General features: G+C 47.6%; 1 protein-coding gene across 9 annotated transcripts in view; it reads right to left on the bottom strand.

The window, feature by feature from the left end:
- The window catches only part of TRAF3 (TNF receptor associated factor 3), a 116,091-nt gene that overhangs the window by 10,158 nt on the left and 84,273 nt on the right, over positions 1–21,660 (bottom strand). For 5 of the 9 annotated variants that reach the window (XM_049706344.1, XM_049706342.1, XM_049706340.1 and 2 more), the window contains 6 exons: positions 18,913–19,017; positions 18,127–18,294; positions 10,995–11,075; positions 8,264–8,338; positions 6,529–6,621; positions 2,163–2,303 (listed from right to left, as the gene is read on the bottom strand). In XM_049706344.1, the coding sequence (XP_049562301.1) occupies positions 2,163–2,303; positions 6,529–6,621; positions 8,264–8,338; positions 10,995–11,075; positions 18,127–18,294; positions 18,913–19,017 (663 nt within the window). The remainder of the gene's footprint in view (positions 1–2,162; positions 2,304–6,528; positions 6,622–8,263; positions 8,339–10,994; positions 11,076–18,126; positions 18,295–18,912; positions 19,018–21,660) is intronic. The other 4 variants (XM_049706343.1, XM_049706346.1, XM_033420734.2 and 1 more) reach the window with 3 other exon arrangements.

Raw genomic sequence — 21,660 nt, 5'->3', positions numbered from 1 at the left:
CATGTAAACCATCGGGAAATGGTCAGCCGTCCGGAGGGGTTTCCAGCCCGTCAGCCCCTGCTCCTGACCTCTGTCCCTCTCTTGGAATGCAGCCTACTTTCCTCCGTGCCTGCCTTCCAAGGAGGAGGAGAAGAACGCCGGCACGGGTCACCGCCGCCTGCAGACATGGCACTGCTCAGCCTTCCCCTCCCCAGGCTCCGCAGCTTGGAGCTGGATCTCTCTGACTTAGATCTCAGTGGTTCTTCAATCGTGGAAGTTTTAAAACGTGAATCACGCACAGTGGAATGATTAAATTTAAGTAAATTCCAACTTTTCATGCTGGAAGTGGGGAATGGAGGAGAGGAATGCATATAAAATCTCCAAGGTGTCAGGCGAGTGCATCGATGACCTCATTATGGACACTCCCATTTTTTTTGGTTATAAATGAACCCACTACTACATATATACAATGGAATACTACTCAGCCATAAAAAAGAATGAAATAATGCCACTTGTAGCAACATGGATGCAACTAGAGATTATCATACTAAGTGAAGTCAGAAAGAGAAAGACAAATACCATATGATACCACTTATATGTGGAATCTAAAATATGACACAAACGAACGTATCTACGAAACAGAAACAGACTCACAGACATAGAGAGCAGACTGGTGGTCGCCAAGGGGGAGGGGATGGGGGAGGGATGGAGTGGGAGGTTGGGGTTAGTAGTTGCAAACCACTGTATATAGAATGGATAAACAAGGTCCTACAGCATAGCACAGGGAACTATATTCAGTATCCTATGATAAACCATAATGGAAAAGAATATGAAGAAGAATGTGTGCGTGTATAACTGAGTCACTTTGCTGTACAGCAGCAGTTGACACAACACTGTAAATCAACTCTACTTCAATAAAAAAAACCTTTGGAAACCACTACATTAAAATAAGAATTAAATATAAGAAAAAACAACAACCCACTACTCATTCTTCCTTCTGCTGTCAGTATGCCTTAACAAGTGGTTCTCTAGCATAACAGAATTTCCTGGCCTTTCCACGCACCCCTCTGAGCCCTGGCCACCCTGCGCACAGCTGGACCTGCTTACCGGATGGCAGCACAGGCCTCTGTCTGGACACGCTGACCAGCACCTCCGAGGCCTCGGCAAAACGCCACAGACTTCCCGTAGGAGGCTTGTGGTGTTTTACGCGACACTGTACGTTTCTGACTTGATTCAATACTTATGACTTGTATCTTTTCTACTACAACCTAATGGTTCATTGTGTTTTTCCTTGTCTCGGGACCACCACAGAGTTTAATACAAATGAAGTTAATTTAATAAATCCCTATTCAATTCAAGGCACTATAACTAATCTCAACATTAAAATGGGAGGAAAGACAATCTCAAAGATGCTGTGACTCTGAGCTATTAGAAATATTTTCTCTTCCAGATAATTTAGGGAAACACTGTAAGTACAAGCACTGAAAGACCCTTTCGGCAACATGTGATTCTCCCACGGGTGTGTGTGTGATGCACACCAGAATTACCATCACCAAGGTACACTCTGAGTAAGCAGATGTGAAGACAGCGTCTAGAAGGATAATCTATAACAAGCACCTAATGGAAGCCTGTGTTGGTAACAGAAATGAGGAGCCACATCGTAATCAGGCTTATTTATACACCACCTTTTTCGGGAGCAGCAAAGGTTTATGTGTTTATTTTGGAGGTACCTGTGGTTCACGGTGGGGAAATAAGGTGACTGTGTACGTGCATCGCTAGAAGATTCAGAACAAAATAGTTTGGCTTCAGTTCACTTTAGGAAGTGAAACTTTACACATAACTACTCACGAACAATATGAAATCTTAAATAATAATAATAAAACAGCTAATTTTTAGAAACGCAGGCTTTGAGTCTTATTTCACCAACAATGAACCAAGGGCACAGAGGAGAGGTGATGGGGCTGCCCCCGGGAAAAGGCGAGAGGCGAGAGGCGAGGTGCCTACAGCCTCCCAGGGCGGCCCGCAAACCCAGGCCACCTTCCCTGAGTTTCACTTAAGCAAGAGAAGCAAGTTGCCTTGTTCGACAAAGGTCAGGGCTTTTACTCAAATATCTCCCTGAGAAAGTCTTGGAGGGAAACGCAGATGTGTTCCCTTTTATCCAGACATAATCTTAAACTTCTTACCTGTAAATGAAGTATTTTGGATTCATTATTTCGAAGCATTTCCTTTTGTCTCTCAATTTCAATTTCAAAGCTGCATATCTGGTTGTGCAAACTCTGTATGCTCTTGTTTTTTTCTACACTTTCATTCTGCAGCAAGGAAACCTGAAAAAGAAAGTCTTCAATTAAGCAAACAAACAGTGAGTTTAATACCAATTTATAACAATTATAATAGTGGTAATTAAATGTTTACAATACAGGCCTTCTATCAGCTCAGTGAAGGAGTTCCAGGAAAAAAAAAAATCCCTTCACACAGGAAATGGGAGTCCTGGTAGTTTAACAGGGATCCTACAACTGCATTTCTCAGAATCTCTCCCAAGAATCAAATAAGATGAGGCAAAGTGCAGCAAGGACTGAATTTCAGAATGGATGCTTTTTCAAGTTTTTGCTGAAAACTAATAAATCTTTTATCAGAGTGGCTTTCAAACTTGGACAAGGAAACATAATAGGAAACACATCCTTACACCCCACCTCTTGTGCACAGACACTTGTGTACGTGTGCATATCCCTAAAAACGGGGATCTCAAAACCACATCTGCCCTGATCACAGTGCAGCCGGATACTTTCTCTTTTACTCTATTTTACTTTTGAAAATGCTAGCTGCAACCCACTAAATTATTTCACGTCCACCAGTGGGCCATACACGCCCTTTGAAAAGCTCTCTCAACGGAACGAGGGAGCACGATGGGAACAGTCTCGCGCGCTGCAGTGAGTCCTGGGGCCAGCCTCCCAGCCTCCCTGCCCCCGCCACAGAGGAGCTGCCGACTGGGGGTGCCAGGAAGGGTCTGCTGGGGGGGCGCCATTCCCAGCAGGGAACCCACCTTTGAGTCTTTCAAAGTTCCTTTCTGAAAAATAATTGGCTCCCAAGAGCCAATTTACACTGGTCTTACAAGCCCCAGGGTGAGGAGTTCAAGGGCGATCCCACCAGGCTTCTTTCTCACAGTGTTTCTACGAGGGGCATTTTGGCCCCTGGAAAGGTTCCCTCCGCCAGCAGCTGTGTCCACGCGCAGATGCGGCCGCCATCCTGGAAGACGCGGAGCTCCGAGATGGATCGGAACAGCTCTACTCGCAGGTGCCTCTCTAACACCTCCAGCACCTGAGGACGGTCTGGCCGTGGGGATGGCCCACGGGCATCTCAGGACACATCTGGGTTCCTGACCTTGTCCCCTCTGAAGAACAACGAGCCTGAAGTGAGGCGTCCTTACGTTACTCAGTCTGCTCGGCAGGCAGCACCTCTGGGCGCTGTCTCAGTCTATTTTATTTATAACCAAGGTATTTATGAAGGAATACAGAACTTGCAAGATATACTTCGCTCTCCTAGGATTTCACTCAGCACAAACAGACTTTCCTCCCTAAACTACGCTGTCTCCCAGGCCCACAACCTCCTCCACGTGATCAGCCTGCAGCGCCCAGGCTGGGGCACAGGTAGCAGGCAGCGGCATTTTTGTTTTTTCTGAAATTACAATTCACTCACTCCCATCTGTCAAAGATGGACACAATTCCCAGGCTCCTTATTCTCACACCCCAAAAAAGAAATATCATGCACACGGGCCAACCTTTCTGATAAAAATCTCAGTAATATCTCCAAAACCAATGGTGATTTTTTCTGCAGCAAATCAAGCTACCTGAGGATGACGGAAATATCTCACACTGATGATCACACACCGTGCCGCATCCAACTCTTAACTTCTTAATTTAGGGACTGCCCTTAGACTGACGTTTTATTTATTTACACATTTTAATCAAGGATCCCAGCCCCTGGGTGCCTGCAGACCCCTGCTTTCACCAGTCTACCAGGTATAGGAAAGTCTACCTGGCAGGTGTGTTTCCAAGAAGCACAGTGTGACATCCACACAGCAGATGAAAACAGGGGCCCCCTCATCCTTCCTGAGACCCTCCTCACCAGGAACATCCTCCACCCCAGCCTGTTTTGGTGGGCACTCCACACTTCCCTTTGATTTAAGCTTTCCTAAAACATAAGATGGGTGTTTTTAAGCCTGGATTTTACAAAAAGTTTTCTTTAGTTTGACTGTGAATATAATAATCAGTGTTTCTGAATCAACTCAGACGTTCTATTTTCTAGTATAGATGAACAAAATAACTCAGGAGATTCCAACTGAATAATTCTATGATGAGAAATAAATTGCCATTTTAAGAAAATACAAGTATCTGCATTCATCGTCCAGGTTTTGCTCTTGGGCCCAGTGAAGAGAAGCCAGCTTCTCACGAACACAAGCAAGGATGCGCAGGGCGGAGGCCCGGATGACCTGAGCAGTGGGCACGGAGTCAGGGAGAGGCTCACGCTCCAGCAAAACCAAGAGGACAGACGTTTCAAATGTATCAGCAGCAACTCGGCCCCCTCTCGGCTGGTGTACAGAGGGAGAAGCTCTGGGGAGGGGTGCTGGCTGTGCGGCTGTGTCCCAGAGCTTCCAGCGATGCAATGCGGATGCTTTGAGGAGGACAAGTGTGGAGGTAGCAGGGAAGGAGGACGCAAGTGACAGGATGACCCCCGCGTGCCCCACGGCGATGGCCCTGAGGACGACCGTCCTGAGAGCTGAGCGCACGGCAGCCCAGCCCCGCTCAATGGTTATATAACTAGCACAGCTGGAATAACCAATTCACTTTACATGAAAGGAAGAACCTTTTAGATAAATGAGGAGCCGTATCTGTGAGAGACCAAAAGCCCTGAGATCTATGCCTTTAATTAAAAAAGGCAGAAACAATGCATTCTTCAAAAAGAGGGGAAAAAAAGATTCATAGGTAAATCGTCACTGAACTCAGAGCAAATATGTGCTCCTGGGAAAGTCACAAATGATTCAGGTAACAGATTTTATTTCACTGATAAACAGAAGGCTTCTCCTGCCCCACGTGTGTACACACAGCACGCAAATCCTTTCATTGGTTCTCATCTCCAGCTTAAGCATTTATATTAAAAAAACTATTTTATGTCAGATTTAATAAACATCTTTTGATTTAAAACTTTAGACTCTTTTAAGTACATTTACGTTTTAAATTGCTTGGATTTAATACTCAAAACAAGATATTCAAATCTTTACAAACCTTTAGAAAGCAAACATCAACACCCTGGCTGCATCCTAGTGTCCTCCCACCGCAAGCTCTCAACACGTTGAATATCAAATTAATTTCTTATCTGTGTACATAAGCCACAAGCCACAAGCCACAGCGGGAGATCCTATAACCTCCTTCTCTATCAAGTCTTGGAGGTTTTCATCTTTTCCTCAGGTAAGAAGGCCCAGAGAGCTGAGCACCACAGGACACACTCCCCAGGAAGGAGTGCTACGTGGGCGGGGGCCTGCTGAGGAGTCCAGACCCCACAGCTGGGGCCCCTCGAGGAGACACCCAGGAGAGCAGGTGTGTCCGGGAAGGGGCTGCGTGGTCCCCCAACACCCATGGTCAACAGTCACACTCGCGATGTGCAACTGTCCTCTCCTCGTCTCCAGGAAGACAGAGGATGGTAAAGCAGGTGACACTGGTGACCTTCCAGATCGGGGGTCGGCAGGCTTTTTCTGTAAAGAGCCAGAGAACAGTTTTGGGGGCTGTGCGGGCCGTACAGTTTCTATCTCTGCTCATCCATGCTGCCGTCCTGGTGCAAAGCAGCCACGGATAATACGAAAATGAGTGTGTGTGGCTGTGTTCCAATAAAGCTTTATTTACAAAAAGATGGGGTGCGGGGTGGACGGGGGTTGGAAGTGACAATCCCTGTCCTAGATCAATTCTAAGAGAAGCACAATGTGATTTTTTTTTTTAAAAAAAAAAGCACTTCATAGCTGCTTGGCAATTAAAAAACAAACAGCAAGGACTTCCCTGGTGGCACAGTAGTTGAGAATCTGCCTGCCTATGCAGGGAACACAGGTTCGAGCCCTGATCCGGGAGGATCCCACATGCTGTGGAGCAACTAAGCCCGTGCGCTACAACTACTGAGTCTGTGCTCTGGAGCCCGCGAGCCACAACTACTGAGCCCACGTGCCACAACTACTGAAGCCCACGCACCTAGAGCCCGTGCTCCCCAACAAGAGAAACCACCGCAATGAGAAGCCTGCTCACAGCAATGAAGACCCAATGCAGCCAAAACTAAAAATAAATAAGTAAATAAATTTATAAACAAACAAAAACCCAAAGAGCAAGCTAACAAAACCACACAGCTTCATTTATAAACTCAGGATCACTTGAAGAGAATTTACTTTTTTGACACTCTTGATGCTGTTTCTTTTATGCAAAATCCATTACCAACCATAAACAAGGTTTTCTTCTTTAAATAATTTGAAGAAAGTATTAAAAACCAACAAAAGCAGGAGGCGGTGCGTCGTACCTTTTTCTCTAGAGAGTTGCTCCATTCTTTGAGTAAGTTGACATGCTGCACCGCGGAGCTGGCCTCGTGGGCCTTAATCTGCTGGTTTGTCCCCTGCGAGAATAAAGAGGCAACGCGTTACCCAACCTCACTCCGCCGAAGTCAGAGAGACTCGTAGCCGACCTCAATCCAGCACTACACGAGGCGGGGTGACTTATTCATGGACGGTTCACAGGGGATGTCCAGCCTCAGGAGGGCTCAGTGGCCCCTGATCTACTGTGTGCAGGTGAGGAGGCTGTTTCGAGAAGAACGGAGCAGCTCAAAGCCGAGACACTGCGAGTTCTACAACAACTATCTCGAGGCCGTGAGCTTCGCTCCTCAAGCTTCTTATCAAGGGCCTTCTTACCTACGTTTCATACTGGTAACAGCAAGAAACTAAATTTTAGGTATATCATTTTTGTCCCCTAAAATTTTTTTGCGTTAAAATATAAATGGAAAATGTTTAGACACCTGCAAGTCATAGCTAGAAGCTGCTATAATAATCTAGCGAATATGTAATCAAAGTAAGATTCTAAATGAGTTATTAAAGTATTAACTTACCAGTGAAATACACTGTATTACTGTTCTTAACTATCCTATGTATACTTAGAAAGTTACATACAGAACATAAACAATCTACAGAGTACATAAGATGCAGACCATCTCAGAGTCAGTAACAAGTGTGGGAAACCGTTCTTCATATATTTAACAAAGTAATTGGTGTAAGAATATAATTTGTTTTGAAACTGGAATACTTAAAAGCCACAGAAAGCATTTTAATGATCTCCAAAACATATACTCTGTACATAGAATAGTCATATATATATGTTGATACAAGTATTGCTATATATAAACATATATATATACATACACAGAATGAATGATATATATGTACATACGACATAACAGTGGTGAGGGCTCAGTCTCATAAGAGACTGAAGCAAAGGGAAAGCTATAGTCATTCTTACTCTCAGGCTTTTTACTTTCTAAGAAAATACTGAGATGCCAATATCTCTGTATTGATTTCACAATAATGTACTGATAATACATAAAAATCAAACACAAAATACTTTAATTAGAGTATATACTGCCCTTTGATAGTTCTAAGGTCAAGATATACATTTAAATGAAAACTAATTCAAATTCACTAGCCATCTCCGATGTGTTAAAAAAACAGAAACAAAAACAAAAACCCAGGACCAGCTTTCTCACGGCCCAGGTGTGGCAGTGGCAGAGACCTCCTCTCCACATGGCCCTCCGGGCACGTGCCTGTGGCATGTACATGGAATGCACTCTGGACACACGCACGTGCGATCCTCACAACTGTGCACGGATGCACACACTGCCGAAACCACGTCCAGTTTGCCAGTGACTTACATTCAAGTAACAGCTCAAATTCCATAACTATCTACCTAGAAACCCCACCGAATGTCAGTTCTGCTTGTCCCATTCACTAACTGGTTTTGAATGTAATCGTTCTCCTAATGCATTAACTCCCCCTCAGCACAGGTGTCTACCTCAAGTCTCACGACACCCCCGGCCTGGAAAGCGAGCACCCACATCTGCTGCACGTGGCTCTCTCGTCACCCGTGCAGCAGGTGACTCAGTTCCATGGCAAAACTGAAAGCCCAGAGCTTGCATGTTAAAATGTTAATAGAATAACTTTCTCTCATGGTGGAATGTCAGTGACTGGGAAGGACAAATGTCGGATACTGACCTGAAAAACGCAGCCATAGCGCTTAAAACTACAGGTGCTGGGGGCATTGACACACTCTGACAAGTGTGCACTCAACTGCAACGGGAAAGAGACGTGAGTTGTGGCACGAACGTTTGCATGAAAATGTTCAAACATATCAAGGGCACAGATAGCATCTGGGTTGTACTATTACGAATGGTGTTTATCAGCTACAGGTGTGTATATAGCATCTGCTTCCTAGACTTATATGCAGTAAATATACAGTATCATCACGTGTATACACATATATACACCAATATACAGAAATACATTTACTATAACATTTCTTAAACTTGCAGTTTCTTTAGAACAAGTTGTTTTGCGACATGCTGTCTGCAGTGCCAGAATTTTAAAAAGAAAGGAAAAAAAACATAAACTGAAATGCACATTTAAAGACTATAAACAAAAACTGCATGAAACACAAAAAATAGGAAGCATTCAGGATGCAGCTGGGTCACACACCTGATATACAGCACACGAAATAGATACCTTTCCAAAGCAAGCGTACACAAGGTCTCATCACTCTCAGTACTTCTGAATGGCCAGAGATTCAAGTAGCTTTTCAAAGACCTCTAAGGTCACTCTAACAACATGAATCTTACGATGGTTACCTCCAGTTCATGGAGGACGATTAGGAGGGGCTGGGAGAGGGTAACTCCCCTTGCAAGGAAAAACCCCTGTGTTCAGCTTAAATGTCAGCAAATCATCAAATAAAGACCACCTACGGTGCCCCCTCAGGAGTAAAGGGAATTGAAATACCTACATTTTAAAGACACAGTGTTTTGTGTTAGGCTAATGCAATTTAAGGATAAGTTCTTTCTTTACTGAAGAGATTCTCATCGGGAAACTCGAGGGATAGATCTTCTTTATAGAAAGCCATCAGACCCTGAATTGGGAGAGTGGCCAGTGAGCGTGGCGCACAGCGGCCCCGGGAACGCGCTTCCCCGCGAGCCAGCGCACACGCACTCCCGGAGGCTCGCGGGATGTGTCACTCCGGTGGGTGCAGGCGGCTTCTCCACCTTCTCCTCCTGTCCTCCAGGACAAAGACATTCCTCTCCCTTCAGGTCAGTATTGAGGACAAGAGTGAGCGGCTCACAGGACGGCCCTCCCGCCTGAGGGACCCACCTGACCATGGCCAAGGCCAGCCCTGCAGAAGGTCTGAGCCAGGGTGGGGTCGTGGTGGCCGCAGAGGCTCTGGCCTGCAACTGGAGGAAAGCACCCCAAGGGTACATTGCAGGTGACGGGCGCAGAAACCCGAAAGGACACCGTGTGCGTAGTAACATCAGTTTGAAAATTTTAAAACATATTCTTTCAGTGCCATCAATACAATCGTGAATCTGACCAGTTAACACTCCTAATGTTAAAATCAGGGTCATATCGAGGTTGACATTGTTTTCAGTGCACTAACTGAAAGGGCTGTACTTTTTTCAAACTGGCTTTATCATCATTAATCTCAGAGCCCTACAGAATTTACCAGAGCTTGGGGATAAAAGCAAGAATCATCTGTAAACCAATAGCACCTTTCACCAGAAACCCAAGATAAATGCAGGTTTAAAGTTTTTTTTTTGTTTTTTTTAGGTTTAAAGATTTTTAAAAATAAAAATAACTTAGAGGCAAAATGGAGGCAGCTTTTGCCCCGAATATAGACAGTCCTGAGTGAGTAAAAGTTTAGGAAGGTACATAAAACCCAGGAAATTATTTCAACAATACAGACTCTTCGTACATTCACTTTAACAGAGGGACTTTCCAGTTGTGGAAATAATCTACGTGCGTTTCCCTGCCGCTCCCAGAGGCACATTCAGGGGCCCAGAGACCACCATCGCCAGTCCAGACCCTGCCCTTGCCCAGCAGAGTCAACGTCCAGGGAGGGTGCACCTCAGTGAGAGTGGCCTTCGGCCCACACGGGTCCTCTCGCTGTCATGGACGTGAGAGACTGAGCTCCCCTCCCCCATATCCAGGTGTAAAATTCCAGACTGTTGAAAAGGCTGAGGTGAGCAGGCCCCTCAGATCAGAGAACCCAGGACCAAGGGAATCGGGCGTGGGGACCGGGGGGGTGGGGTGGGGCACGCACCCACCGAGCCCATAGGAGCCCCAGACGGTTCCCAGAACACCAACCAGAGGGGGTCCAGGTCAGGATCAGATACGAAAACATTAAGAATCCTTGGAATTGTTCCTTCTGGATATATCCTGATCAAAATGAGGTTACTGCAAAATCTACCTGCCTTAAAGCAAGTGTGCCCGAGGGCAGCGTGATGTGCACAGCCTCTGGGGAAGGCTGCCCAGGTGCCTTCCCAGCGGCCCCTGAAGTGTGGGCACCACCCCTGCACCCACTTGCCCCCCGGCACAGGTCCTGTACAGCACGTGTGGCCTAAGTGGTTCAGGAGTATTTCTAAGTTAACTGATTTCCTTGAGATAATCTTAGAGTGATTCCTAGTTTACAGATTTAAACCTAAAAAGTGTCACCTTTGCTTGCATTGTAAATATTCCCATTTTCTCAATTCTTAATATTTTGCTCTGAATTTACCACTTTGTAGCTTTTAATTGTTTGTTTCTGAAATATCTGACTTCCCAAAACAGCATGAGGGTTTTCATTGTTTTTGTACTGTAAGTTATCACTATCACAATCTGTGAAAACCTCTGACCTCAGCTTTAAGGGAAGAGCGGGGCCCTGAAGGATCCCCAGCTCCTGCACAGGCCCGGCCACGCCCCTTACCTCGCTCCTCAGAAGGGTCTGGACACTGCACTTATGAGGGCAGGACACCACCACGCAGGGACACTCGGTGTCTTCGTGTTTCTGAAGGAGAAAGAGAGAGTGTTGCCAACTCTGAAACACAATCCACCTTCCCTCAGATCCCACCAGCGTTCCCAGCGTCCCCACAATGACCCAAGGGAAGCCCTCTGCTCACGGTCATGTCCTTGAGTAACAAGACTCACATCACACTTGGACGGGTCGCTATGTTACACAAGTTTGAGTGCTCAAAAGAATGCCTCTCACGAGAGCTACTCAGATATGACTGGTCGGGGCCACTCATGGGAGCACAGCCCACCGGAGGGGCATCCTCACGGCAGCTTCCCTCTAGCTGTGTCCCCTCTGCTGATGCTTCCCTGACACCTGCGCCCAGGTAGGCTGGGCCTTGGCCTCCCTCACACAGCAGGTGGATGGCAGGGCCCAGCCTCTGCTGGTTGGAGAGAAGGACAGTTCTCCTCTGGCTTCTCAGTTTGGGGTCTGGAAATGATGCTTCTCAAGAGCCTGAAAACAATGTGATCTCCTGGGTGTTTAAATTACTGTCCTGATCTCTGATCTTCCTCTAGTGCGTGGTAAACGTGCATACATTTTGGTGTAGCCCTTCTCTGGAGGGTACAGATTTCAGCACAGAGCCTGGATGACGGTGACTGTTCAACTCGGTGCCCCAGGCCCCTGCTGGGCACCTGTCCGGTACACCTGTCCACAAGTGAAGGGCAGGCAAGAGCTCCCACGAGGAGAGCAAACCCAAGGCTCTGGAGAGCACCTCCAGACACATGACAAAGGGCCGCTGCAGGGAGGCCGACGCAGGCAGAGCCAGACCTGCCACGTCACACAACCGTGGGAGGCCAGGCTCCCGGAGGTGGCATCCCTCGGCAAGAAGAGAATGTGGCGGGTTTTCCTCTGAGGCCCCGGGACACTCCCAGTTCTCCTGGCTGGGCCTCCAGTTAGGCCGCTGTTGAGGTGTATCTGGGGCCGCGCTGGCTGCCGGGCCGTCTGACCCAGCAGGCGTGCAGGTCAAGAACACGGCGCCCGAGAGGACACTCCTCTCCTCCGGGGAGGCCTGGAGCCAGGTGCAACACCATCTGAAGTCCCTCGTCTGGACCAGCACCCTGCGGGCTGTGCAGCGCGGAGAGGACACCTGGACGCGGCCGCTCTGCTCCGGGGCCTGGTCCCCAGAGGCCTGCAGGGCCCACGGTGGGCGAGCCCACGGCTGTCCCGAACTCAGCAAAAATCACCTGACTGGACTGAGCCTGACCAGCACCTCCCAAGAGGGGACCCCCGGCGGATGCCTGGCCGTGCTCAGAATCCCTAAGAGTTCCCAGGTGCCATCGCGCCTTTCAGGGGGAAACCTCGGGCCAAACAGCTTCTCTCTGCCTCACCTGTAAGAGGGGGTGTGACCAGCCCTCCCTCAGAGGGCATCTGTGAGGACAGAATCCGTCACGGGCCCGGAGAACTAACGTGGCCGACACTCCACGGACGCCACGCCCCCCTCCTGCGCCTGCCCTCGACCCCGCCTTCATTCCCCAGGCCAGGCCTGCCCTGGGTGTCAGGGGTGGCCTGACCAGGACAAACAGATGATCACCACTGCGGCAGGGGGGCTGGGAGCGAGCAGCGGGGGTGGTGGCCTGGGAGGGCGCCTGAGGAAGAACCAGGGGTGGGGGCAGCGTACCGGGGCGGGCAGAGCAGGGGGCAGCAGGAGGTGAGGCTGGGGGCCCGCAGGCCATTCCCATCAATAGCTCTGTGTATCTTGGCAGATCTGTGCAAGGACGTCCAAACGATGAATGTCTAGAAATGGGCTTCTTTGCCCTTCTTTCAAAGGGTAGAGCATTTAAAATGGGATTTGGGGGCTTCCCTGGTGGTGCAGTGGTTGAGAGTCCGCCTGCCGATGCAGGGGACACGGGTTCGTGCCCGGTCCGGGAAGATCCCACATGCCGCGGAGCAGCTGGGCCCGTGAGCCATGGCCGCTGAGCCTGCGCGTCCGGAGCCTGTGCTCCGCAACGGGAGAGGCCACAACAGTGAGAGGCCCGCGTACCGCAAAAAAAAAACAACAAAAAAAGGGATTTGGAGGGGTATTGCCAGACTGCCCTCCAATCAGCCTACACAAGCCCACCCTCACTGCAGTGAGAACGCACGGCCCCAATTGAATTCTATCAAACTTTCCCATCTCTGACAGTGACCGGTGAAAAACAATGAGTATGATTTGCAATTCTTTAATGATGTGTAGTTATTAGTATCTTTTTTATGTTAACCATTTATATTTCCCGTGAACTGCCTTTCATAGCTTTTGTCCACTGCAGTGGGTTGAACAGTGACCCCTGAAGTTCATGTCTCCCTGGAACCTCAGAATGTGACCCCGGTTTAGGAAAGAGGGTCTCTGCAGATGTAACGAGTTAAGAGGCCACCCTGGATTAGGCTGGGCCCTGAACCTAGTGACACTGTCCATGTAAGAGGAGAAGACGTACAGCAGGAAGACTGCCATGAGGACATGCAGGCAGAGGTTGGAACGGTGCAGCCGCAAGTCTGGGAGCCCAAGGACCGCAACCCCCAGGAGGTGGGGAGGTGAGGGAGGGGTCTTCTCTAGAGCTTCCAGAGGGGCATGGCCCTGAGGCAACCCTGGATCCAGACTTCTGCTTCTAGGACTGTGAGGGAACAAATTTCTGTTGTTCTAGGCCACCAGCTTTGTGGTACTTTGTTATGACAGCCAAAGGGATACACCCGTTTTCCAAAAAAAAAAAAAACCTGTTAATCTGTCGATATGTAAGAACTCTCCACATATTAATGAAATCTGTCCTGCCTGTCAAAGCAAGAGTGACTTTGATACACACACAGAACGATATCACGCGTGTGTGGGCCACAAAGCATAAGTGCATAGTGAGCGCCCACCAGGGACAAGGGTGTAACCAACGCCCATCACCTGCAGGCTCCTCTCCTGCCTCGCCCCCGCCTTCTCCGACTAAAACCACAAGGCTGAACCTGCGCTTTTACTTCCTTTGCTTAAAAAAAGGTCTCCTTACACGTGTATGTGTAACAGGTAAGATACTGTTTCGTCTTGGCTGCTTTTGAATTTTGTTAACACGGAATTCCGCCTTTCGACTCTTCTGCGACCTGGCTCAACGTCACGCTCCTCAGGCGGGCGAATCCACGAGTTGCATGAGTGGACTCGTGGATTCCACTGTCACCGCTGTCATACAACCTTCCCTGCTGTGCACACTGTCCACGGGGTCCGCTACAAGTGACGTGTCTGTTCTCCAACAGATGGACGTTTGGATCGTTCCCAGATCTCTCTGCTCCTCTGGTTATGCCTGACATACCCTCTGCAGTGCATGTGCGACAGTTTCTCTTAAACATCTAGGAGAGGGACTGCTAGTTGAGAACATGCGTTTTCAACCTAATAAAATACTGCCACGTGTTTGCCAAAGTGGCTGTACCTGTACGTTACAGTACACAGTTGACCCTTGAACCTGGGTATGAACTGCGTGAGCCGACGTACACGTGGATTTTCTTCACTAGGTGTGCACTGCGGCACTACCCGACCCACGGTCGGCTGACGCTGTGGGTGCGCGACCTCGGCTAGGGGGGCTGACTGTAACGTTATACTTGTGTTCGAGACTGCTCGGAGAGTCTGCGCCCAGCCCCTGTGTCACCCAAGGGCCAAACGTTCCCCTAAAACGAGATCTTTACAATTCTTGACTTTTCACAAATTAACAGAACTGTTTAAAGAGAATAATATTCGATAATTTCTGGGCTAAATGGAAAAGAAGAGATTTTTTTCTGACACTTTAAATTCTGCTATTAGATTAAAAAAAAACAACTTGAAAATAGCTGCCGGTACCATGGTTTAAAGATAGAAAAGAAATGCTCACGTGAACTGCAATGGTCCAGACAGTCAGTGCGCTTTTTGATTTTTTTGATGGGGACCATTTTTAAAGTCTGTGTTGAATTTTTTTTTTAATTTATTTATTTTTGGCTGCATTGGGTCTTCATTGCTGCATGTGGGCTTTCTCTAGTTGCGGTGAGCAAGGGCTACACTTCATTGCGGTGCAAGGGCTTCTCACTGCGGCGGCTTCCCTTGTTGCGGAGCACGGGCTCTAGGTGCACGGGCTTCAGTAGTTGTGGCTCTCGGGCTCTAGAGCTCAGGCTCAGTAGTTGTGGCGCACGGGCTTAGTTGCTCCGTGGCATGTGGGATCTTCCCGGACCAGGGCTTGACCCCGTGTCCCCTGCATTAGCAGGCGGATTCTTAACCACTGCGCCACCAGGGAAGCCCTCTGTGTTGAATTTTGCCACAGCATTGCCTCTGTCTTCTGCTCTGGCCCCTTGGCCGCGAGGCCTGCGGGATCCTAGCTCCCCAACCAGGGACTGAACCGCACCTCCTGCGCTGGAAGGCGAAGTCCCTGGAGCCTCGGCACTTTATCAACCTGTATTTTATCAACATTGATGTATCTGTCACACCACAAAACGCAGGACAGGGAGGAAAGTCAGGATGAACTGGGGCTTCAGGCCTAGGTTAAGCAACGGCTCTTTTTAAAAATAACCTTAAGGCCTGAGAGGATGAGACTGTGAGGGTTGAAAGAACAAGACTTGGGAGCCAGATCCCACCACTGCTAACAGGGCGAGGGCCCGGGGGGAGTCTTGGCCGCTTCCAGGTGGGTGAGCAAGGGCGGATGGGTGTGGCCGCCTGCCAGCGACGAGGGCCCCAGGAGCCGGAGGCTGGCGCACAAGCAGCGAGCCCACGCAGGGCGCCTCTCACAGTTATCACAGGTGGACAGAAAGTAACATCTGCCCCAAGACACGCTGCAGCACCAACACTGATAAAACAGTTTTAAAAGTTTTCATCACAAAAGCATAGTAAGATTTAATTTAATTTAATTTAATTTGCACAACTCAGGTCCCAAACTGGTAATTACCACTTTGTGCCTCTGCACCTGCTGTGTCTCTCTCTCCTGTCTGCAGTCAACAGATTGAAGACCCAGATCAGAGCAAACGCCACCTCCTCTCCAAAGCCCTCCTGGACCCTATCAGGCCATGTTTAACTGTCTCTTCCCATACCACCATGTACATAATTGTATATCTGACTGTCTCCCCTACCAGACCGTGAAAGGAAGGGGAGAGACTGCAATCTACTCTTGTGTGTCCTGAGCAACTAGCTCAGGGTCTGGCGCCCAAGAGCAGTCAACAAACGTTTCATGACTCCATGTGTGATGCCGTTATTCCAAAACCAACCTCTTTAAGCCTCGGCTGGAGCCCAGAGCTGGTTACTCATAGGCTGTTTAACTGACATGCTTACACTTCTTTCTCAGATGAAAATTAATTCCTGGATTCTATCCTGCAAATAAAGGTAATTGATTTTGGGCCAGAAGCAAAGTGTAACTTTGATAGCAACATAGTAACGGGTAAGGTCAGGAGTACTGCTCATTGGGTACACCGTCTCATTCACTTGAATTTAATTACTGAAGAAATTAGAAACACTACTGCTATTTTTCAAAGGGGAGGGCACAGTTGTTCAAGGTTATTAATAACTGGAAACGACAAGAGAATCATACAGGAAACAGCTTTCACAATGGAAGAATCCCAGGCACAGGAAAGTTATACAAGGTAAGGTAAAATGCAGATCGTAGAATACGTCTCATTTCACAAAGAATAACAGAGAAAACTCTTCCTAAATTTGGGTCAAAGTACTCCCGAATATCCACCAGGAACTCGACTGTGGCCCTCACGCCTGGCTGCTCTTCCACGGTCCCCTCCCATCTGGTGACCCACCAGTCGCCATCCTGCCTCGGCCAGAAGCCAATTCCCAGCCCCTCCAAGCCCAGCCTCTCAGCAGCACCTGCGCCACACACCCTGCAGCTCCGCCTGCCTCTGGGACGTCACTCTCCTGACTCTTCCACGCCGGCCACGCCTTTGCTGGGCGACCTCCTCCTCTTAGTATGCTGTAAGCATCATGTGCCCCAGTCCTCTGTCCTCCGACTCTGGCCCTTCTCTCTACTCGCTCCAGTCCCAGGGCTGCAAGTACCACCTATTTACACATACCTATGGCCCAGACCACTCCCTATCCCCCCGAAAGCCTCCTCTCTTCCCCTGAGCCCCACTTCAGTAGGACACTCCGGTTGGTCCAGCTGCTCTAGTTACAAACGCTGGGCATCCTCCAAGCTCATACTCCATAACTCGAGCCATCGGCTAATCCCACTGGCTCTGCGTTAACTGTGACCGCATCTGTCCCTTGCTCAAGGCTGCCCCCCGTCAACTTCGCACCTCGCCTCTGCTCTGTGCGAGGGGAAATCTGCCTGCTGAGTCTGTTCCATCTTGGAGCCTGAGCCCCCCGCTCGCTGCTGCTCCCTCTGCCCCAGTGCTCTTCCTGCATCGTCCTGACTGCCTCAGAAGGGCCCGCCCTGATCACCCCTCCTCCCCTGTTACCAGTTTGTCTTCATAGTACTTATGATCTCTTCCCACTGGAAGATGAGGGTCACCACTGAACCTGCAGCTCCTAGAACAGTGCCCAGCACACAGCAGGTATGCGGTAAATACGTATTCAACAAACAGACAAATATCTGAAGGTCTCTACAACACTGACTCTTTTTAAAGTTTGTCCTCCATCCCAACACCTGTTTCTCTTTGATTTACATATAAGTGATCGGATTCTAACATGCGCACAATATAAAACCCTGCCAAAATAATGGAGGCATGAAAACATTTTAAATTCTCATCTCTCTCCAGGAGAGACCGCTGCACCTCAATATTGCAGGATAAATTACCCTGTTGAAGTGATGGTTATGTCACAGAGCCGTAAAATGATTAAGCAATCCAACAAGATTTTAGAGGCTATTCCCTGGCACAAGTGAAAAATTCTACCTTTTTTGAATAATCGGTCTTCATTTTTTGGGCACCCCAAATGGCAGTCAATCTAGGCAATGGAAAATTAATTGCATAAATCAAAATGGGCAAAACAAATGAAGCTTAACTCTGAAATAAAGTCAGATGAAAATTGCTATTTACCCCTATCTTGTCTCTTTATTTCTGTTAGAATAGTCATTTAACAAGCTATCCTGCGGACAAACGACATCTGGATGGAGTAGAAGGTGGGTGAGACAAGAAAACACCGCACCTGCAGCGTTATCATTGGGACCTGGCTTCTGCAGTGGCCGCACGTGGCCTCACGGTATTTACAGGCCTTGTCCACGTGGTCACGCAGGTCCTTCCTCAGCACCTTCTCTTTGCAGTCGGCACGGACACACAAAAGTTCCTCAAACTGGCAATCATTCTTCAAATGCACCTGTGAGACAAAACAATTCAAAGTTCTTAATCGGCAAAACTCTAATCTGAAATACCAAATTCTAGCCTCTATGCAATTAAATCCCAAAAAAATGTTTCTATCTGCTGCGAGATCAGCTTTTCACAGAGAATAGTGACAAATGTATCAAGAGACACTGAATTTCATGTTCCATTTAATGATTACTCAAACTATATTGCTTTTGAAGAATTAAGTCAATTAACTTTTCTTCCTGGATAAATAAATGGTTATCTGCTAAGAACTTTGTTTTATTCCAATTCAAATATCTTTCCAGGATAAAATATGATACTAATCAAAAAAACATAAGAAGTTACGTGGAATTTCATGGTTATAAAAAGGAGAAGGTTTTAATGGGCCTTCTACAGTCAAAATTCAATTCAGATTTTTCTACTCTAAATAGGGTGGGGTGTTCAAAAACCAACCGACAGTTCTGCCTATGATGTCATTAAAAATAACATTTCATACCTAAATGGCTCTGACTGCTGTCATAGTTGGTTGTGTCTGAAAGATTAATGCAAACATGATCTTAAGGGGCCACGTCGTACGGACCAGGGACTCGTATTTCTGGATGTAAAGCCGACACCTCACATCCCCACTTACCAGCAGGTGCCCCAGTGCTAACTGCTCTACACAGCCTCTGCCTTCGTTCCTACAGTATATCTGAAGGGCCAGAATCTCTCTCTTGCAGCAATTATCCTTAAACACCTGAAATTGAAAGTTAGCTATTTTAGAGGATTAATATTTCTTAATCTCCACATGCTGCTACTTTAGACAAGGCAAAACCACTGTAAAAATACCACGGGAACATCCCTTAAGTGGGTCTCGGAAAGCATTAAGAACTATTTTAATCTAAGTAGAATGAAGGAGCCACCCCCACTAAGAGACACAATTTAAATAATAAAACCTTAACTACCGCCTTTTATTAAATAAACCAAAAGTAAGCAAGCTATACGGAACAACTGAAGATCACTTTGGAGCAGCACACATTTTGGATTAACTCTGACACGCTCAGGACGAGGACACACCAGGACCAAGTTCACATCTGGATCCTGGAGATTTCAGGCACCAGCACTGCCGCAGGTGGGACCTCCCACCAAGGGACCAGGGCAGAGCCCGCTACAACTTGGTGCCTTTGTAGATCCTTGCCAGAGAAAGAGAGAAACTACTGTAAAAGATAATATTTTGCAGATGGTTTGTAAAACATTTATCTTGGTTCTTGCTCCTAAGGTTATGTCACTAATAACTCATTTTTCACCAAGAAGAAAGCATTAGCCTGCTACGTAAGAAAATTTTTCAAATTTTTATTTATTTATTTATTATTTATGGCTGTGTTGGGTCTTCGTTTCTGTGCAAGGGCTTTCTCTAGTTGTGGCAAGCGGGGGCCACTCTTCATCGCCGTGCGCGGGCCTCTCGCTATCGCGGCCTCTCTTGTTGCGGAGCACAGGCTCCAGACGCACAGGCTCAGTAATTGTGGCACACGGGCCCAGTTGCTCCGGGGCATGTGGGATCCTCCCAGACCAGGGCTCAAACCTGTGTCCCCTGCATAGGCAGGCAGACTCTCAACCACTGCGCCACCAACGAAGCCCAAGAAACTTTTAAAAATATATGTTGCAAAGACTGCGGTTAATCCAATAATGAAAATGTTTCCCTTTGAAAATGAAAACCTCCCTTTAATTTCATTTTTCCCTTGGAAAACAAATACTCTCAGTCCTTCTAACAACACAAGCTACACCGTCCTCATCCTCAGGCATTTCTAAGAAACGCCCACACGCTGACACGGTAACAGGGGGAACAGGGAGCTCAATATGCCCTTCTAGACTCCACAAGAAAAGAAATAGAAACAACAGCTGTTAAGAGTTAAAAATAAACTAATTTGGAGTCAAATCTAATCCTTTGTAAACATGACTTTTTAAAAAAGGTCATAATTTTAGATATTAAAGTAAACAGAACAGGTATTTTTAACCAGTAATAAATAAGCTTCCTTTCTGTGCCATTAAGTTCCTTTCCTTTTTTTTTTTTTTTTTTTTTTTCTCCTTTGGCTATGCCTCACAGCTTGTGGGATCTTAGTTCCCCGACCAGGGATCGAACCTGGGTCCACGGCAGTGAAAGTACCAAGTCTTAACCAATGGACTGCCAGGGAATTCCCTAAGTTTCTTAAATCATTTACCTTTAGGGAGAAAAAACATAGAATGAAAATATCAGAATAATAAAAGTACAGAATTTTAGAGCTGGAAAAGATCTAGTATCATTACTACAACTGTCCCATTTTACAGATGGGGAAGTGGAGGCCCCACGGTGGCCACTATCCTCAGTGACCCGCCGAGGGGTTGATCTCGGTCTCCCGGGGCCCAACCAACCCCACATTTTCCCATGAGGATCCATGGCTTCAGTCAGTCTCATTTATGATTCTTCAACAAATCTACTAATTCTTCTTCAGCTATCAATGCCATTGAAAAATAAGGATAATAACTCCGAACAATGAAATGAGACACTAAAAAATTCATCTCAGCCCATTGTTTCAACCTTTTCTCCTGGTCACATTGGTTAGATACATGTTAACAAGTTAACAGGTTGCCATGTTAAGACAAGAGGTAGAACTGAGTGATTTGTTTTTCTTAAAAACAATCCCTTCCAAGCTAAGTGAAGTCTTCAGTGGCAGATAAATGCTAAGGAAGAACAGGTGCATGGACGTTCGGCCAATTCTGTCTCTGAACCGCCCAGAGCAGGTGACACCGGATGCCCCGCCCTGGCAGCCCACGGGCACCTGTCACCAGCAACCCTCAAATCACTACACTCACCTGTGCTGCTTAACAACAAAGCCATGGGAAAACCCCAGAGTGAGAATTTTACTGTACAATTTAATGACCTACATTTAAAAAATTGTTCGGTTCATTCATCAAAATTTCAGAACCACATGTTTTTATTGATATTTTAAGTACTTCAAGAACGAGTTGTTTCAAACTAGAAGTGTGCCTGGCAGGGCCTGGCAGGGCCTGGATGGCCACAGGGATGGGTGACAAGGGCTCAGGGCCCACGGGGGAAGCTGGTGGGCGCCCAGGGCCCCTGCGTGCTCATCTGCAGGACACGTGAGCTTTTCCTGGCATTCTCAACCACGTGGGGGAGGGAAGGGCTGAACTCTCACACGTGTCTTAATGACTTCGAGACGCTGCCTGGGGGCAGGGAGAGAGCAAATCCAATGGAACCCCCCTCAGACTAGCACTGCTTGACGGTAGAGCGCAGGCATCTGGGATAAAGACCCGAGACGACAGTGCACATCTCTGCACTTTACTTACTCCTCACCCACCTGGGGGTCTTGGGAAGTGAACCCATTACTGACACAGGTGAGGA

The sequence above is a fragment of the Orcinus orca genome, chromosome 2, assembly GCF_937001465.1.
Source record: "Orcinus orca chromosome 2, mOrcOrc1.1, whole genome shotgun sequence".
NCBI classification, from domain to species: Eukaryota; Metazoa; Chordata; class Mammalia; order Artiodactyla; family Delphinidae; genus Orcinus; species Orcinus orca.
This window is presented reverse-complemented; position numbering and strand designations above follow the sequence as displayed.